This window comes from Onthophagus taurus, chromosome 7, assembly GCF_036711975.1.
Source record: "Onthophagus taurus isolate NC chromosome 7, IU_Otau_3.0, whole genome shotgun sequence".
In the NCBI taxonomy this organism is placed as follows: Eukaryota; Metazoa; Arthropoda; class Insecta; order Coleoptera; family Scarabaeidae; genus Onthophagus; species Onthophagus taurus.
Genome location: NC_091972.1, coordinates 34,439,941 through 34,458,051, shown reverse-complemented (window position 1 = coordinate 34,458,051; position 18,111 = coordinate 34,439,941). Strand labels below are relative to the sequence as shown.

General features: G+C 33.0%; 1 protein-coding gene across 1 annotated transcript in view; it reads right to left on the bottom strand.

The window, feature by feature from the left end:
- Positions 1-445: 445 nt before the first annotated feature.
- The window catches only part of LOC111429293 (lutropin-choriogonadotropic hormone receptor-like), a 95,914-nt gene continuing 78,248 nt past the window's right edge, over positions 446-18,111 (bottom strand). The window contains exons 10-13 of the mRNA XM_023065163.2: positions 11,569-11,686; positions 10,803-11,150; positions 10,267-10,552; positions 446-1,501 (exon numbers count right to left, since the gene is read on the bottom strand). Of these exons, the coding sequence (XP_022920931.2) occupies positions 570-1,501; positions 10,267-10,552; positions 10,803-11,150; positions 11,569-11,686 (1,684 nt within the window). The 3' untranslated portion in view covers positions 446-569. The remainder of the gene's footprint in view (positions 1,502-10,266; positions 10,553-10,802; positions 11,151-11,568; positions 11,687-18,111) is intronic.

Below are 18,111 nucleotides of genomic sequence, written 5' to 3'. Positions count from 1 at the left end.
TAACTAAAATGAACATTTATTGACTTTACAATCGAGACATCATTATTTTTGCAATCTCTCTAAAGCTTAAACGATTTGAAACAGTTAATCTATTTGAGTAATATAAAACGAAAAATCGGAAAATAAAATTGTTTAATCCACATCAACGGTTTTTCATGAAATCTAAAATGTAACGTTGAAAAAGAGCGTGTTGTGTTACTGGAATGATAAATGTTATACGGATTATTTGTCATGAGAAAGTGTCACTTTATTGTGCTTTCAAAAGATTACAATGAAATTGAAATTGTTAATCTGTTTCTATTTTACACTCTGTGTGCGAAATTCCAAAAAAGTGTTGATACTTACCTGATTCATTTAATAATATCAATGTAATAAAATAATTTTATAAAAAGTTTTTATTTATTCTTTTTACAATTAAATGCAAGGAAGAGATAAAAGACTTCACTAAATTCCACATACTCTTTATTTCTGAATCTATGACAATCTATTTCTAAATTGAACCTTACTAACTTTTTCTAACAATAATACTATTTTTTTTATTCTTAACAATTAACTTATTACATAAATACTTACAAATTTTCAGTCGACATTTGTTTTTTTAACTCACTTTGCTTACAATCTCCATAATGATTGTTCATCGTACACATTGGATATTCTGGAACGGTATCCAAAGACTCATGTTTGGATCTAATATTGGAATTATTTCTGGTCATGGGCATTTCAACCGAAACCACAGTTGTTAACGGCGAAGACCGACAATTAACTTTCATCGTATCACCACTCGTCCTCTTGTATTGCGGCACAGAACCGTACGGAAGTGGTTTGCCACCGATTGCACCTTTATGTCTTTCCGCGCGATCTTTACACAAACCGTATCGTCCCATTAAAATAAAAAAGTCTCTTCTATACTGTTGAGTTAATAACGCGTACAAGCACGGATTGGCGCAAGAATTTAACGGATAAAAAAATACTAATAAAATTTTTGTTTGCGTCACTGTTATCAATGGGTATCCCATTAATGCGGTCATACCAAAAAATGCGATCGGTGCCCAACATGCGAAATCTGTGAATACTAAAAGAGCCATCTTTTTGGCTACGGTTAAGTCACATCTAACGTAAGTTAATGAACAATGACTTCCTCCTTCCTTAATCGAACGATACATACTACCGTAACATACACATACTAACACGAATGTGATAGCGTTGAAAGCTAATAATGTTGAGAGGTATATCGCGTCTGTTTTGCCTTTGTTTTCAAGGGGAAGACAAATACTGGTTTTGGCGTAACTGCTGATTCCAATTAAGGGAAAAGTTGCCATAGTTAGGGCACATATCCAACCTGCTATCATTACGCGAACTGCTGTGCGAAGCTTTAATCTTCTGTTTAATTGAATTGCCCAAGTTATTGTGTACCATCTTTCTATTGTTATTATTGCTAATGTATAGACGGAGAGGATGTTTCCGAAAATTGTTAAAAAACCTGCTACGTTACAACCATTTCCTATAACACAAAATATAAAATAACATTGATAATTGATAACATTTTTAAGGAAAGTTTTTCGAGTAGTTTTATGTGATTTTATGGAAAAGTTAACGGCCGATAAAAGTTACCAAGTTCAATTTCAACCATTCATTCTAATTGTATGTAGTAATCGATTTATTGAACCGTATATTCATAAAAACTATTCGAAGTTAGAACTTTACAGTAAAACTAGAAAGATTTTCTAGTACAATTCATTCGACAATTTAATTTAACTTTTGGCAATAAAAATAAAAAAAGTTAAATTTGCAAAATATAGATACAAAATTTATAAGTATAATTTACAGAATACATTTGACAAGGTACTTGTGTTCCTAATAAATTAGCTTTCTTTATAAATATGCAAAACTCAGATGATTTCACTTTAATAGCAACTAACCAAAAAATACTTTAAGGTTACAATCAATGTGTCCTTGATCTAGTAAAATCTTGCATTACTTCTTAATAGCTATTAATAAAAAATACCCTTTATGGAATAGAGTTGTTAGATTTTGTTACATTCACTTCGCTCCCTGTGAGTAATAAAATACCAGTATGGTATTTTACAAAATAAAAAAATTAAAATTTTTATTATAATGAGATTTTATGAGTCATTAGCAGCACATCGAACATATAAAATTTACAGTAGTTTATCTAGAAGCTTTTATATCTTCAGCAGAACGAAGTAGTTTATAGTTTTGGCGTTTCAGCGGAATTCGATAAGATATTTCGAATTATTTCCACTACTTAGTGCATGTACTGGCCAAGTTTTGAATGAGATATTCTTCATCGAAATCGGTTATGATTAAAATATTATACACGTAAAATCCTATCAAATTGAGGGCTGAAAATATTCGTGGTAAAAAATATTACGCCGGCGACTCAAATGTATGAACACTCGAGATTATACTGGAATGCCAAAATTGTATACGAAAATTTCCTAATGTTAAATATTACTACATGTCACTATCTCATTTTTAGTTTTATCAAATTATAATTACTAATCCTTGGTAGATCTGTTGTTCCTGATTAAGTCTATCTCTGAAATATCTTCAGAAATATTGACTTTCAACTGTCTCTCCATTTACGGTTATTTGTACTCTCCATTTTCGGCAAACTGTTAATCGCTTACGTTGTCTTCTTCATCTTGCAATGATCTGAACATCTATGATGTCGAAGTCCTCAATTCTGTCCCATCTGGTGTTTCCTGAGATTGTCCTCACTGTCTTCATTTATGCTATTCTTAATATGCTGTTGTTTTGTTTATGCCTATCCATACTGATGAATTTGTTCGACCAAACAGTATCTCGTAGGCGGTCTGAAATTGCGAACGGTTTGTTGATCTGATTTCTGAACTTGGTTTGCGGGATGGTAAGTGCCTGAGACATCTCAAGCTTGTGCACACTCAAGTGGAAAAATTTCATGACTTGTTGGATGGGGGTAGGTATTATTAACTACCACAAGCATTTTGTTGGCTTACTTGCTACCGCCATACAGTTTGTTTTTGAAGCAGACAGCTATCATGTAGTATCAAATAGTTGTCTTTGCAGCTCATCCTCTGAGTTAGCGGTTATCGGAGCGTCGTCGGCGTACTATATTACGCAGATTTTCGTTTGGCAAATTTTATATTTTAAGTTTAAACTGATCATTATTTTCTTTGATTGTTTTGTCAGATGTCACCCGGTGTGAGATGTCAGTTAGTTTTTTTCCGGCCCTTACTATAGCAGTGTTGTTTGTATTTAATTTGTGTTATATTTATGATGTCAGCTAATGAACTTCTTTGTATCAACAGGTTCAATACGTCTTGCAAAACGTAGGCTATCAAATGCAAACCTGCAACATATGCAGGTGCGTTAAACTCAATGGACTTTTTTTTAGTTGTTTTTTAGTTGTTTATCTCATACCGTGTGCAGCGTCCGTTATTGAGTGACCTTTTCTAAAGCTTTGTTGTTCTTCGGCATTTGTAATAAGATTTTTCAGCTTGGTTTTTATTAAACTTATAAACAACTTCATTGATATGTTTAGAGAAGTTATTCTGTAAGTTTTTTCGCTTATTTTGAATATGGGGATTAAAATAATAATATAGTCCTTATTAATACAGAAACAGTACTGTGTTAAATAGCTGGGTGAGCTTTTCTGTTAGTTTTGTTCCTGTATATTTGAACAATTCATTATATGTATGTTGTCCGTTTCGGGAGATTTCAGTTTTCAACATTTTTCTTTGATTCTTTAAATTTCTTCAATTTGAATAATAATTTTTGTGGTTGTATTCACTAACGTGTGTTGTCCCTTCGGTAAAACATAGTTGTTTAAACTAATTTTCCCAATCCTCCCTTAACACCACATTAGTCTATACATATCTACTGGTTGAGTGGCTTCTTTCGATTACGGAGCATTTTCCAAACCTTTCTTTGAGCTCCATATAGGTCATAGTCCATATCGCTAGTAAATTTACTCCAACATTCTCTCATTGTAGCTTTTATTCAGAGGTTTATTTCGTTTCTTACACCAGTATATTCAGCTAAGGTTTCAGGTATGGGTGTACTTTTGTAGGATAAGTAGCTTTGCTTTTTCAAGAATTGAAAGAGCATGGTGGCAACCTGGCAGAGCTTCAAAAATGTATCCACAAGGTAGCAGATGAAGCCATCGGTAAGAAGATCAACGTAATCAAAAACACTAAAACCGAATTTTGCGAAGAGTGGCGTTTGTTCAAGTGACAAGGTTAGGAAACGCCGAAATAAAATACTTGAAATAATCACCTCCGATTGGCCAAACTTTAATGAATTGCACCATGAGACTCAATGCTTTCCATGAACATTGCTGTACCACATACACAAACAGCAGGATACTTGGTATTGCTGGCGACGAAGGAAGCAAACTATTTTAAGGTGAAGAGGTGCATGTGGTATTGCAACAAATCAATGATTCTCTTTATGTCTTCATATTCTTCACTAAAATTATCTGAATAGCATCTGGCCTTTACTGTTGTTGAAGATATATTTGTGTTGGTTTTTATGTGAGAAGTATGTTTTCAATTTTAAGTTCAATTTAGGGAAGGAAGTTTATTAGTAGCTCTCCATTTTCATTGAATATTGTTTAGTTGTGTTTATGTTTTATTCCTAGCATAGTATCATTGCCACCGAGTTGGCATTAAGATCTTTAGAGAGTTTTATTACCTTATTGCTAGTGTGAAGCCTGTCTATTTCAATCCACCCATTATATCTCCCAACATATCTCTTTATAACTAAACGAGTTTGTTTTGACCATAACCTTTCACCACGAATAGAATTGCACTTTTTTTCACTTCTCTTTCAATTCTCTTTCATTAGCCTCTTTAGGTTTCTTTATTTTTTTTTGTTGGGCGTGATTTCGCGTATACGATTAGCTAATGGTGTCGGAATAATCCTATAAGTTTATCTATAAATTTTTTTATCTGGTACTCAACAAACTCATAAATTATAACTTTAATTCGCTGAACAAACATTTTGTTTATTCGTTCCCTACATTTCTTTAGTTCGGTGTATCGTAGAATTTATTATTTCTAGTCGAATTTATGTCTTGAGTCTTATAAAACTATCTATATTCATTACAAACATAATCACCATGTCTAAACATTGATTTCGTCATACATAAATTTATTTAAAAATTTTTGTAATACATCCCTACAATTTTTCAGAATATAAACGATCGTAAAGTAAGAATAGTAGTCAATAAAAGTCACAAAATATTTATGGCCCCCACTAGATTCAGGTGTTACAGAGGTCCACAAACAACCATATGAATAATTCCTCACATTCGTTTGCTTGTAGTGCTGTGCATGTTTCGCGAAATTTTGTTCGATCCTTTTGTGTACTTTTATCTATTTCATTTATACCCTTTACTAATTTCATTAAACTTAAATCATTTAAAAGTTCAAATTTACGATATCAAGCACGAACATTATCATTTATATTACCTTCTATAATTAAATTTACCTCATTAATAAAGCACAATATTATCTCGAGGTGTATTTAAGTGCAACATATATGTAATAATGGATAGTAGCGACACAACAACAGCGTTCACGTCATTAAACCACAAGCATTGAGACTGAAGCAATGTCAGAAATAATCGCATATGAGAAAGGAGAAATGTAATAATAAGTATTTAGTAAATATGTGGATGTAAACAGCTTTTAATTAAACACACGATATATTTTTCAAAATAAAATTCAATAAGGTTATCAGAAGAGGAAAATTGCATTATCTAAATATCTTTGAGATACATGTTTTCTTAGGTTGATTAACATTAGCTATTGTCTTTCTACGTCATTGTTCTGTACCTACGTTCTTCTGTTAACTTCGGAAAAAAAAGAATTTGAAAAAATACTAAACGCGTCACGCATAACGGTAAGATTAATATTGTAATAGATAACTTCGTTCCAAAAGCTCCGCATTTTTAGCTATTTCTTTTAGTTGTTACCATACAATGCCCAAAATCTCTGTATTGAAATTTTATAATAATTTTTAATCTAACCCGAAATCTATCAATGAAAAAGCTTGGAGAAAAGGCTGTTATTATAAACTATCAAAACTTAATTCGTACTCCATTATGGCACTCCATATTAATAAGGATTGTACATAAAATATCACAAAAGCATAATCCATTGATGGTTTCTTTCTAATTAATTCGTATTTTCAGTTATAACTCCGAGAAAAAATATGTTATTATTGAGAGTTGTTTGCAGCGTAATCCGCAATGCTAATAGAACAACTGATACTAATAAATTTAAATAGGTATTATCTTGACATTTGAGTTGTATGACGAAAAGTGGCTTAAACAGGCAGCGTCTGAGTTGGTGAGAGATTATGTGCAAAGTTTATGCAGGTGAAAAGGGGTTTTGGATCAAATTCTCGATAGTTTATACTTTCTAATAAGTGCACAATTTCAAGTTTGGAAAATTCTATAGTTGTTTAGCGAGACACTAACAACACACTTGCTGTTATCTAAGGAAATTTGTGAGGAAGATAATGGAGGTAGGCTATCAACAGCTTTTCATAATTTAAAGCTTCTGGGTCCTATGTGATTATATCTGCCTCTCTACAGTGGAACTTGGAATTACTAATGGCACAATAAGACGGAACTAGATACCTAATTCTTGTAATCAAATTTATATCCATCTGAAGTTCTTCAGATCAATCAGTTCATACAATTCACGGATTAGTCTGCTTAACACCTCAATGAGGCCAACTTCTTCATTTTTCCACTGTCGTTACTGTTGACGATTTTACTATTCTTTTTAGAGGTAAACATGTGTGCATATTATATGATAGAATGCAGGTAACACTTAGCATAATGGAAAATTGATGTCACACAAAGTTTGTTGGTAAACACCAAAAAGGCGGACATATTTTTTGGATACTAAAAATCGGCTCTCATAGAGTGCCGTTTCTCGCTGGAGGTTTAATGAGTTTGCAAAAAAATAGTTAAATATCTGGGTGTTATTCTAGATAGCAAATTATCATTGAAAATACACCTACATGATATAGACAAGAAAGGCAGTATCGTCTTCGGTATAATCTAGAAAGCAATTAAGAAGAGATGCAGAAATTCGACCTATGTTTATCGTCCCTGCCGCATTAAATAACATACATACACTTACGTGTACACAGGTGATACTGCCACCATATGGAATATGCAAAATATATTAAATCTACTATCTCTAAAACCACACATTCAAGAGGTGGCGTTAAGTTACCATGTTGGGATTTCGTGAAGTAGGATTCTTCAATGGAGAGGTTGTTAGGAAATCTGAAATACTCTGGAAGGAAGCAGTAGTGAACAGTCTTCTATGTAACAGACTATATTCACTAAAAATCATTATTTCCAAAAAACAACTGTCCCACTTTGGTCCCACAGTAGTAGATGATTATAATACCATTAAATTTCGACTAATGATTCAAATAGATGGACTAACATACTGACTTCGTTATCTCCCATTTCAGATATAAGTTTTACGATAATTACGGATAGCAGACAATCTGCTTAAGCTTTAATTAGGGAAAAGAGCAATTTTGGAGTAATCATGGACTACTAATTAACACTTCAGAAGGCGGCGACAAACAACAATGTTGAGATAGGAAGCGTTGCAACGGAACCATCATAGTCATGTAGAATCTCACTCCAGTAAGTGATCTCTTTTAAATTAACTATTACAGTAGGGAACAATTTGTATCACAATTTCTATTGAGTTTGTTATTTGAGCTGTTTTATAATTAATTAGGATACTGGTTTCAAAACTGTACTTGGTTTTCTTCTACCACATCAAGTTGTTTCTCTACATCTTACGAGAATGTGATCATTCTCCGAGAAATCGAGGATGGGGCACAGGAAGCGCTATTGTTTTCTTATTGACTGACAGACATCTTCTCCGTGTGGGGTCAGGTGAATGACGCATGGAAGAACAGCAACAAGTTTGTGCTTGTCTGAGTCTGAGTTCTTTTTTATATACACTGTTAACAGTGATTAGTTTTTATTTATATGTACTTTAACTGAAAGTTTGCCTCAGTCTACCTTCGTTAGTTTATATTGTAAGTGATTAAAGTTCGTTTTATTATGTGACAGTTTTGCTGTTTCAAGTCACAGGACAAATATCAGTACAATTGTCAGGCGAGCCTATTTTAAAGTAAAAATTTGTAATCAAGGTGAATCATGGGTCCCTCACAAAGTATGTAAACATTGTGTTGAGAGTTTGGGGATGTAGACAAAGGCAAAACTATGATTTAACGAGAGTGCAGATATCATTTAAGTGATTTTAGTTTTGCATAGTGTGACCGTCAGGACATAACAAGAAAAATGTATACAAAATAAAGTTTCCCACTTTACCATCAGTTGTAATCTGTTCTGCTGAATTTCCAATGATCGTTTTCAATTAATTATCCTCGTACTGGTTTAAGCAGTATGAGTTACATGATTTGGGATTTGGTACTATCCAAAAAAGCTTCAGAGCTTTTAGTATCAAGACGGCACGAAGAGTAAGTGTGTTTCTGTAATCCGTTCGAAGTGATGATGGATTGTATTGCCATAATATACATGGTTTAATGTAAGAGTTGGTAATTTTAGCCCATAATGTAAAGAAGAAGATGTAAAGAAAATTCCCAATCACTCCCAATAGGCTATTCAGATTGTTTGAGTGAAGAATATGAAGGCATAAAGAAAATCATTGATCACCAATCGCTTCTATTAACCTTAAAATGGTTTGCTTCTTTCTTTGCCAGCAACGCCAAGAAATACAAATGCCAAGTATCCCTGCTTTTTGTGCATGTGGTACAGAAGAATTCGTAGAAGGCATTTCCTAACTTTGTCACTAGAAAAGACAAAGGTCACAATTTTTGATGGTCCACAGATTCGGCATCTTGTTAAAGACATCATAGCAATGTCAGAAAACCAAAAGAATTAAAGACTTTATTAGAAATACACGAGCACAGAATTACAAAGAAATTATCCAGCAATTCTTTGGAATTCTTAAGTGGTTTTTATTTGTAAAATGAGTTATAGATCATCATAATGTCAATATTTTATTCATTAAGACATATTTTGAGTTTTCTAGAGCGTTGCTGAAAGGCATTAGCGTTCCAGATAGCTATCTTATATTTGAGTTGTATTGCCATTAAGATAGTTTACTGATGATGTGTCCCTATTTGTTCCATAAGTTTGGTAAGCATTTCTTCAAGCTTAGGTGATGATTCGCATTTGATGTTGTTATTTCCAAGTTCTTCGATGTTATATAGTTGTTTGCTATAGATTTTAGATCAGCGTAAAATATAGGTAAAGGCACCTTCGTGATTCTATGCTATACCTATATTAAGTTTGTTTACTGTTTCATGTCAAAAGTCTGAGAGAGCTGATATTATGTCATTAGTTGTAGTCCTGTGACTACAAATCTAAATGTCGTCTCGTTTTGCTAAGGAATCTGCAGATCTTAGAAAGGACGTTCCAGATGGATTTCACATATGATGAACACAGAATATTTCGCAAGCTTCTAGTGATGTACTTAAACGATAAAGTACAATCCTAGTAAAACCTCAAACGCGATGAAGGTAAACAAAACAAAAATGATATCTTTAGTTTACGATATGCGGTATAAAGACCAAATATGCTTCTGGTCTCTCAACCGGATGTCGGAAACAAGCCTTTGAGAATCAACATGAGGTACTCTTTTCCAAACTTGAAAACATTATCCTGGCATTCTTCTGCTGTCGTAGCATAACACCAGGCATCTTATGTTTCGGATAGATATGAAACTCTAAAAGTTAATAAGTGTGTAACTTCACCTTAGCCACCTCGTAACTACACTAAGGCACTCCTTAGGTTAGTCACTTTGGTTCGCTCCTGTTCATGTTCAGCCATGGATGGCATAAATGAAGCATTAATTTTATGAAAATTTTGTGCTCTGTATTAACTTTATTTATTTTAAGCCTGACAGTGGGTGTTTACCAACGGATTATAGGATGGAGCATATACAAATTTCACAATAAAATTTAATCCAAAAGCTCAAATCCACCATTTACTACAATCTATTTTAATAAAATACTAATCGTTAATCTATTTTGACAGTGTACAAAAATACACGAAGTTATTTTTACTGTTAATCGTTGTCGTAACTTGACATAATTAAACTATTTAACTTTTATAGGCCACTAATTCACTGTCTAAGAGTTCTTTCTAAAACTATTTTATTATTACAATAAATTTTAAAATTAACTCACCTTCTTGCCAATTAATAGCGTAATTGAAATAAACTTTAATTGAGCAAGCATCTTCAATCGCAATCAAGAATAGATGGATTCCGATGCAAAGATCGGCAATTGCCAAATTACACATAAGGAATTTAGAAACGGTCAGACGAAAATGCGATGTAGCAATTACGACGACCACGAAGAGATTTCCGATAACTGCCGAAAGTGATATAAACCAAACTGAAATGCGGAGAACCCAATTCCCCATTAAGTCTTCGCAAGGACTAAAAGCGTCTGGAACCGGATCACATTTCACCTGCAATAAAATTGTTACAAGAATAAATCAAAGAAATCAAGATTAAATAAAAAAATAATTAAATATATATTTATCAAAGAGGAAAACGAATGAACTTTAATTCGGATATATTTTAATTTGAATTTAAAAGTAATAATATTGTTGATGTTGCTGATTTGAAACAATTTACATAATATGGGTGGGTATATATCCATAAAAAAAAATATTTATATTGTGATCAGAAACTCGATAGTTCATGTCTTTTACATACCTCATGATAACTTTTGTGTAAATTTCCACAATCGGCAAATGTTACGGTAGAATTTCCATTGGTGGTCAAAATCGGATTGTGAAAGTATTCATCATTATCACCTCTATCATATCTAGAACTGGAGTCGTAAATGTTGCTGGTAATGTTGCTGGTGGCCAAAAATTCTCCCGATTTGAATGCAGCAAATTCTGCGTCTAGAAATTCGGAGTAAACCATCGTCGTAGAGTTTTTTCCTTCGCACATCTCCTGGAAACGCTGGTGGATCTCGAACTCCGATGGGTTGTGGGTGTCTGGGTGCTTGAATGCGCAACAGTGATAAGGGTACGTGAGGGATGCTTTCATGATGGACTGAAACCGACCGAACGACGAAGCTCGGGGTTAGATTATTCACTTGCTTTTATCAAATGTAACGTTGGAGATGATTGATGATGAAGGTTGAGACGATGTACTGGCTGCTTTTAACACGGAGGAGATAATAAAATAACAGGTTTGTAAAGGAAAAGAAGCTTCGTTATTAAGAACACTACTTTACAAAATTAACAAGATAATTTCGTTGTCTTTAATATTTCTGGTTTAAAAATAAAAATGTTTAGAGGTACACGTAACTTTACTTTTGGTATCATAAAAAAGAGATTTTAACGATCGTTTTATAGCTGCGTAAAGTAGATTTAGTACAATATGGATTTTGGTATTCTATATAGAATTGTTTTCTTATCAATGAAGAAAATTATAAAAACAAAAAAAATAATGTAATATATTGACTTACTGGAAAATTATATATTGATGGGAAAACCGTAAGAGATTTCGTGTCCTGCATTTTTAAAACTTCAATGTCTCGTAGTCCTTCTACAGGAAGGAATGTAATAGCTGTGCTTGATAAATCTCTGAAATAAACAAACCAATAAAGTTTTGTTTTGTATAATAAATTTTACTAAATTGCAAAACTTGAAAACGTCGGGATTTGGGCATAAACGTATATCTCTCTAAGCCGCTTTATTTTTTTGGATCACTACAAAAATTTAAAACTAAGTACAGCGTTTATAACATTAGAAGTTTAAAAGAATTTTTTTAAAAGTCATTAATTTTGAATGTCTAATCTCGATTTATCAGCATATTAAAGACTCTTGAGACTCTCTCTCTCTTTAATCACGATATCGCCGAGTTAAATTGTGCAGACGTTGAAATTATTCGTAGTATCGAATAAAATACTTAGCATAATATCGTATGTAATAAACGTTCACGAATGAATGATTAGAAATCAGTATTTTTAAATGTTCACTAACTTCCGTATTAAATATTTTCCTACGCTTTAACGTTCTTTAGCTATTACTATGGAGAAAGTCTAGAAATTCAGTGGTATAGGGTGATGATCTTAGGACCGATTTTGTCAAGGTTATACAAAATGTTGAGATCGAATTGTTGCACGATTCCTCTTTATATACTATTCATATACATATAAGTAATAGTAAAGAAGCGAACTTATCGAACGCAATCACCTGAAGAAATATCGGGGCAGAACAGAGTACCAAACTAAAAATATGTTTTACAACAACAACAGGATTAATTAAGAAAGATGTAACATATTTTATGAGCACATTATAATGTATTCATTTCAAATACAGCTACAGTCGATATTATCTTTATTATAAGACAACTGATAGAAAAGTCAATTGTGTGCAACAAACCTGTGTTCATGTTTTGTAGACTTCAAGCAAGCTTTTGGCGCAGTAAGGGTAAGAGACATAACCAATAATAAAAATAATAAGTTTATTGAATATGCATCAAAATGTACAATATTCTCGTCAAAAGTCGTAATAATAATGACAATAAAGAAAACAGGTATTCATTAGTTTATTTTCATTGCCGCAAAGTATTCGTCTATGGAGTAGAATTCCTTTTCTAAGAGCATATTCTTGACCTGTCTCTTAAAACTCTTCATATTCAAAGTTTTGAAATGGGGTGATAATTCATTGTATAACTTTATAGATATATAGTTGAATTTTTTTTGTGATATTGTTGTTCTGTGACATGGAAGTTTGATATCATCTCCTTGTCTGGCGCAATAGGGGTGAGACTCTGTAATTGTGGTTAGTGAATCCTTGTTTTTGTGTATATAGTCTAGGCACGTAAGTATATATGAGGATGGTAATGTCGGTATTTTTAGAGTTTTGAAATGACCTCTACAACTCTGATTTTGAAATACACATTTCGTGATTCAGCCGATGGTAAGTTTTTTACCATTACTTTCAAACAATGTATTGAAGTAGCTACTTTCTTCTTAAGCTGAGATATGTGCTTTGACCAACTCAAGGTTTCCGTAAACACCGCGCCAAGGAGTTTGGTCTTTTGATTTGTAACGTGATCATTGGTTTTCGTATAAAACGTGAGTAATTTGGTGAGTTTTATTTAATTGTAATTTGTTCGAGTTGAACCACTTTTCTGCCTCAACCATTGCTGTATTAGGTTTTTTTCTGAAATTTTTCAATATCCTTTTCCACGTTTATGAAGAAAGTATCGTCCGCATAAAGACAGAGTGAATCCGACGCTACAAAATCCCGCAGATCATTTATGTAGATCAAAAAAAGAATCGGTCCAAGAACCGAACCTTGCGGAACTCCTGTTTGGACTCTCTTCCACTCCGTTATTTCACCTTTCCAGTGAGTTTGTTGTTCCAGATATGAAACTAGCAGGTTAAGGGCCTTATCTCTTATTTCGTATTTATTCAATTTCTTAGTAATAATGTCATGAGTTACAAGATCAAAGGCCTTGGTAAGGTCACAAAAGGCGATTTGAGTATATTTTTGTTCATCAAAACCTCTTATGATCACTTGTAATTAAGCGGCACATTAAGCAGTGCCGTGTTTGTGGATTTACCTGGTTGACAACCGTGTTGGTAAGTCGTTAATAAGTTTTCAAAAATCAGATAATTAAGTAAGCTCTTCTTTATGACAATCGAATTGTTGCTAGAGTCTAATTGCCTACAGTTTATGAATGAGTAATTCAAAACGTTTATGTCTAAGTTAGAGGGCCCGATTCATTTTTTACCTTTTCCGCATTCTTACCTTGTTCTTAGAACTTTGAATAAATCTACCATTTGCTTCCTTCTTTGCCACATCTATTTCTACTCTATACTTTTTTTCAAATTATTGTACGTATCGCTTAGTATGAGGTTATTATTGAGTTACGTAACTACTTATATGAGTTACGGTTATTATTGTGTTCAAGGCATCTAACTGGTTTTTCATTTTTTTTAATGTTCTGTTTCCCATTGATTTCAGGAAAAACTGAATTATAGCAGTGTAGGTAGTTAGCGTGGAAATATGTATAGCTATTTTGTGCATCTGCATTTGCTATGTAAGACCAGTCATAATCTGTCAGCAGGACTTTGAATCTTTCAATATTTCTCATCGTGAAGTTGCGGCGTTTAATCGTTTTATGTTTTCTTTTTCCAGGTACCAAGCTAAAGGTCAGTATTTGCGCAAGATGGCTTCCGAGGTGAACATTTACTGTTTCCAACTTAAGAACTGTACGTAAGAATTTGTCAGTAAAAATATTATCAACACATCTCTTACCCCCAATCCGGGAAACTTCACAAAATAACGAGTATAACCAAATTCGCTCATTGTTATAATAAGATCATTCTTTAAAGTTGTGTTTTCATTTATACAAACATTGAAATCATCCATAATAAATATTCTTTTATTCAATTGTGTATCTGTTATATAATATAATATATCATACAATCTATACATGAACTTCTCTTTATATCCTTTATACTTATGACCATTATAATTATAGATTTTATTTTGGGTGCTCTGTAGTAAGCACAACTCAATACACTTTTCTTTATTAAACATCGAGAGATCCAATAATGAGATCCAATGTTATAATTTGGTATGTATAGTGCTTTTATTAATTCTTGTGTGATCCAGTGTTAATAATGTAAGCATCCCGGTTAGTGTTCAATAAATGATGTAGTTGATTTACTTTGTTTGGTAGTCCCTGTATATTTAAGTTAACTACTTGTATAGTTTGGCTGTTGGTTATTCTAGTTATTTTCGTTTGAATTAACTATTTCACTTGAGTGGTTTTCTTTCGCGGGTAAAAAAACCGTATGACATAAGCACCATGAGGCCGTCTTCCGCTTCCATTGTTGGGTCGAGCCTTCCAATATAAACAAACGCTTTTGAAGCATAATCTGTTGAGAGAAGAAAATGTGAATAATTTTAAGCATAAGGCGGGCGATCTTAATTCATGAACTTTTTCATGTTTACTGGTCTTGTATACTCTAAATTACGTCTACTTTTTTTTCATCGTTTCTGTGCATTCATCCAGTTTTTTGAGCTGTTTTCGGTGAAGCTTTAAGGCGTTAATATACTGTAACAGGAATGTTATGAACCGACGCGATCTCAAAGGTAATATTTAGTTTCGATTGGTTATAGAGAAACTCGTGGATATTGGGTTGGATAATGTGCTACAATGGCTGGAAAAGACACGTATGTGCAACGAAAAATTAAAATGAACTCTAAATTCAGTAATTAGTGATTTATGCTCAGTTCAGGTAGATTTAATACTTCATGACGCTTGAAAGGAGACTAAAAGGAGGATTTTTCTAGCAGTAGCGAAGGCAATCCTTCGGTTTAAAAGTTTATTATGGATACCATTCTTCTAAGCAGTTTATCCATGGAAAGCCAGTACGTTTTGGATATAAAGCCTGGATGCTTTGTAGTTCCACTGGATATTGCTACAAATTTGATAGCTACTGCGGCGCAAAACAGCAACTGAACCATGATAAAAAAACTAGGTCTTGGATCCAGGATAGTGGAATTTACTTGATAGACCACATTGTCTATTTTGATAATTTTTTTACAAGCCACAGTCTGCTAACTATGCTAAAAAATCTTCGCCATAAAGCGACTTTCCATACAAGGAAAGAAATGGTGTTGGTTCGTTGGTTCCTGGAAAATACACCAGTTGGCAGGCGGTCTCTTAGACTTGTTTGGTTTTGCATGTAATATTTTCAGAGATTAGGTATATGCGATCTGCTGGTAAATCTCGCGGTCCACAGCAAAGACCTCCCCGATTTAAGTGGTCACTTTCAGAAAAAGATCGAAAACTAGTAACGATGTCGCGCTTGTCAAATGAGCTCAAGATGGAGTTGTAACAAATGCAATGTAACATTATGTTTAGTGCATGATTCATCCCACCTTGACTAAACAATGCATAATTACAATGAATGATGAGAATTATACTGAATCTATCAAACTGTCGTGCACAACATAATAATAAGATTGATTTGCCCACTGACAGTAACTGTAATTTTCTTCAAACTTCTAATTTTGAAATATGTACTACACTCCGAAACTTTATACTAACTTATAAAGTGCAGGGCATGCGTGGCTCTATGCTCGATATCACAAAAAAATGTAAAAACATTCAATTTGTGTAGCTCTATTAACCACGTTACTTATTAACAATCAAACGGAGATATTGATAATTTATAATATGTTTCCTTTTAATCCGAATATGCTATAATTTAAGACTATTAATTAATAAACCCTAGAAGATTAACTTTTTTTATACGTTAGCACTAACATGTCGTAAACTCTTAGAACTTTTTTAAAAATATGTAATAACTTTCCCCACTGCTCGCAACAAACAGGGTCAAAACAGTACTTGGTCGTAAAGCGTCTTAATCGACTGGGGCAATAAAAGCACTGGAAAGGCATCAACAAGTTAGTTATCAATTTTCAGACTTATTTATTTCAGGATTTTTAAATTTATTTTTCAGCCTTTGTTTCATTCATTGCATAGTAAGTTGGTGGATTACCTCGACCATAAGTTCATAACGTCGCACAGCTTTTTCACTTTTTCTGGTAATATTGCACCAGTAGACAACATAACAATTGGAACGTTCTGGGTTTTCCACCACATGATATTTAAATAAATGTGGTTACTACACCTGATTTAGATTTACATGCATCTTTTGGTACTTTGCCTTCCATATTTGGCATGTCGAGTGGCATATTACTCTCTGGACTGTTCCTATTATAGTCAGATAGAATCTATCATTCAGGAAATTATCAGCTATTTCAACAGAATTGTCTATGTTTGCCTAAGAAGAAACATCCATAATGTAAAGGTGTACCAAAAGAGTGTCCTATTTAGTTTTAAGTATGCAATAAATATTATTATTATAATAAATTATAAATAATAAAACATTAAATTATTATAATAAATGTTCGAATACTCCGTGACGTATTGACAAAGAGAACGGTGGTAAGATTTTACACAACCAGAGAGGAAGATATCGTACTGATCTCGCTGGTCAGTTGAGATCGAAAATTCGGGGACCACATCATTCATTATGTTCTATCATTGAACGAATTGACGTCGGTGCATGTGGTTTATTAGTTTGGTATGGTTACGCTGCGTGGTGCTGTTCAAAATTTGAAGTTGTTGTGGACCTAATAATCTCATGTTCTTCAAAATCACTGACACTGTCACTGGAATCATATTCAACTTCTAAATTATCTACTTCTTCCCAGTCACTCTCGACATCATTACTAGAATCTATTCCATTTTCATCTCTCAGTTGATCAAAGACTTTTTTCGCAAATCCATTTTCCAAGAAATATCAACTATTAATTCATAAAAAGTAGCCACAACGGGTGTACACAGAAATACGTATAACACCAGACTAACTAGAAAGATACTTCGCCGTGAAGTATTATTCTAGGGTTAAGAATTAAATAAGACCTAATCTCTAATGAAATCCTGTATTAATGTAGTTAAACGATTTGAGGATGTGTATCGATTTTTGCTAGTTTCTACAATTTGCGATAATTTCTATAATTAACATACTTTGGTTTAGAGAATAGAAAATTGGTTAAATTGTTTTCTATTTACTGTTAACTCTAGACTATTGTTTTGACACATATGTAGTTGAAATTAACATGTTTAATGTCTTGTCCAGGCAAGCTTATTCAACCACTCGACTTTAGCAAAACTCATGCCAATGCCTTTTTTAAATTAAAATGTATGAATCAACAGACTTTTTGTATCTGCACAGAATCCGTGCTGATTTTTGATCTCTCACTATTTGAATTTATTATCGGTATTGGCGGTAGGAACTTAGCCGCAAACCTTTCAATATTAACCGTCCAAAAATATTTGCCTCTGTATTCAAATTAAAAGGAAAATGAATATAGTATAAAACCTTTATGAGATTTCACGTTCTAAGAAAAGCAGTTTTTCAACTTGACTGTAAGTATTTCATATAAAAAACAAAAAATGTTCAACGAAAAAA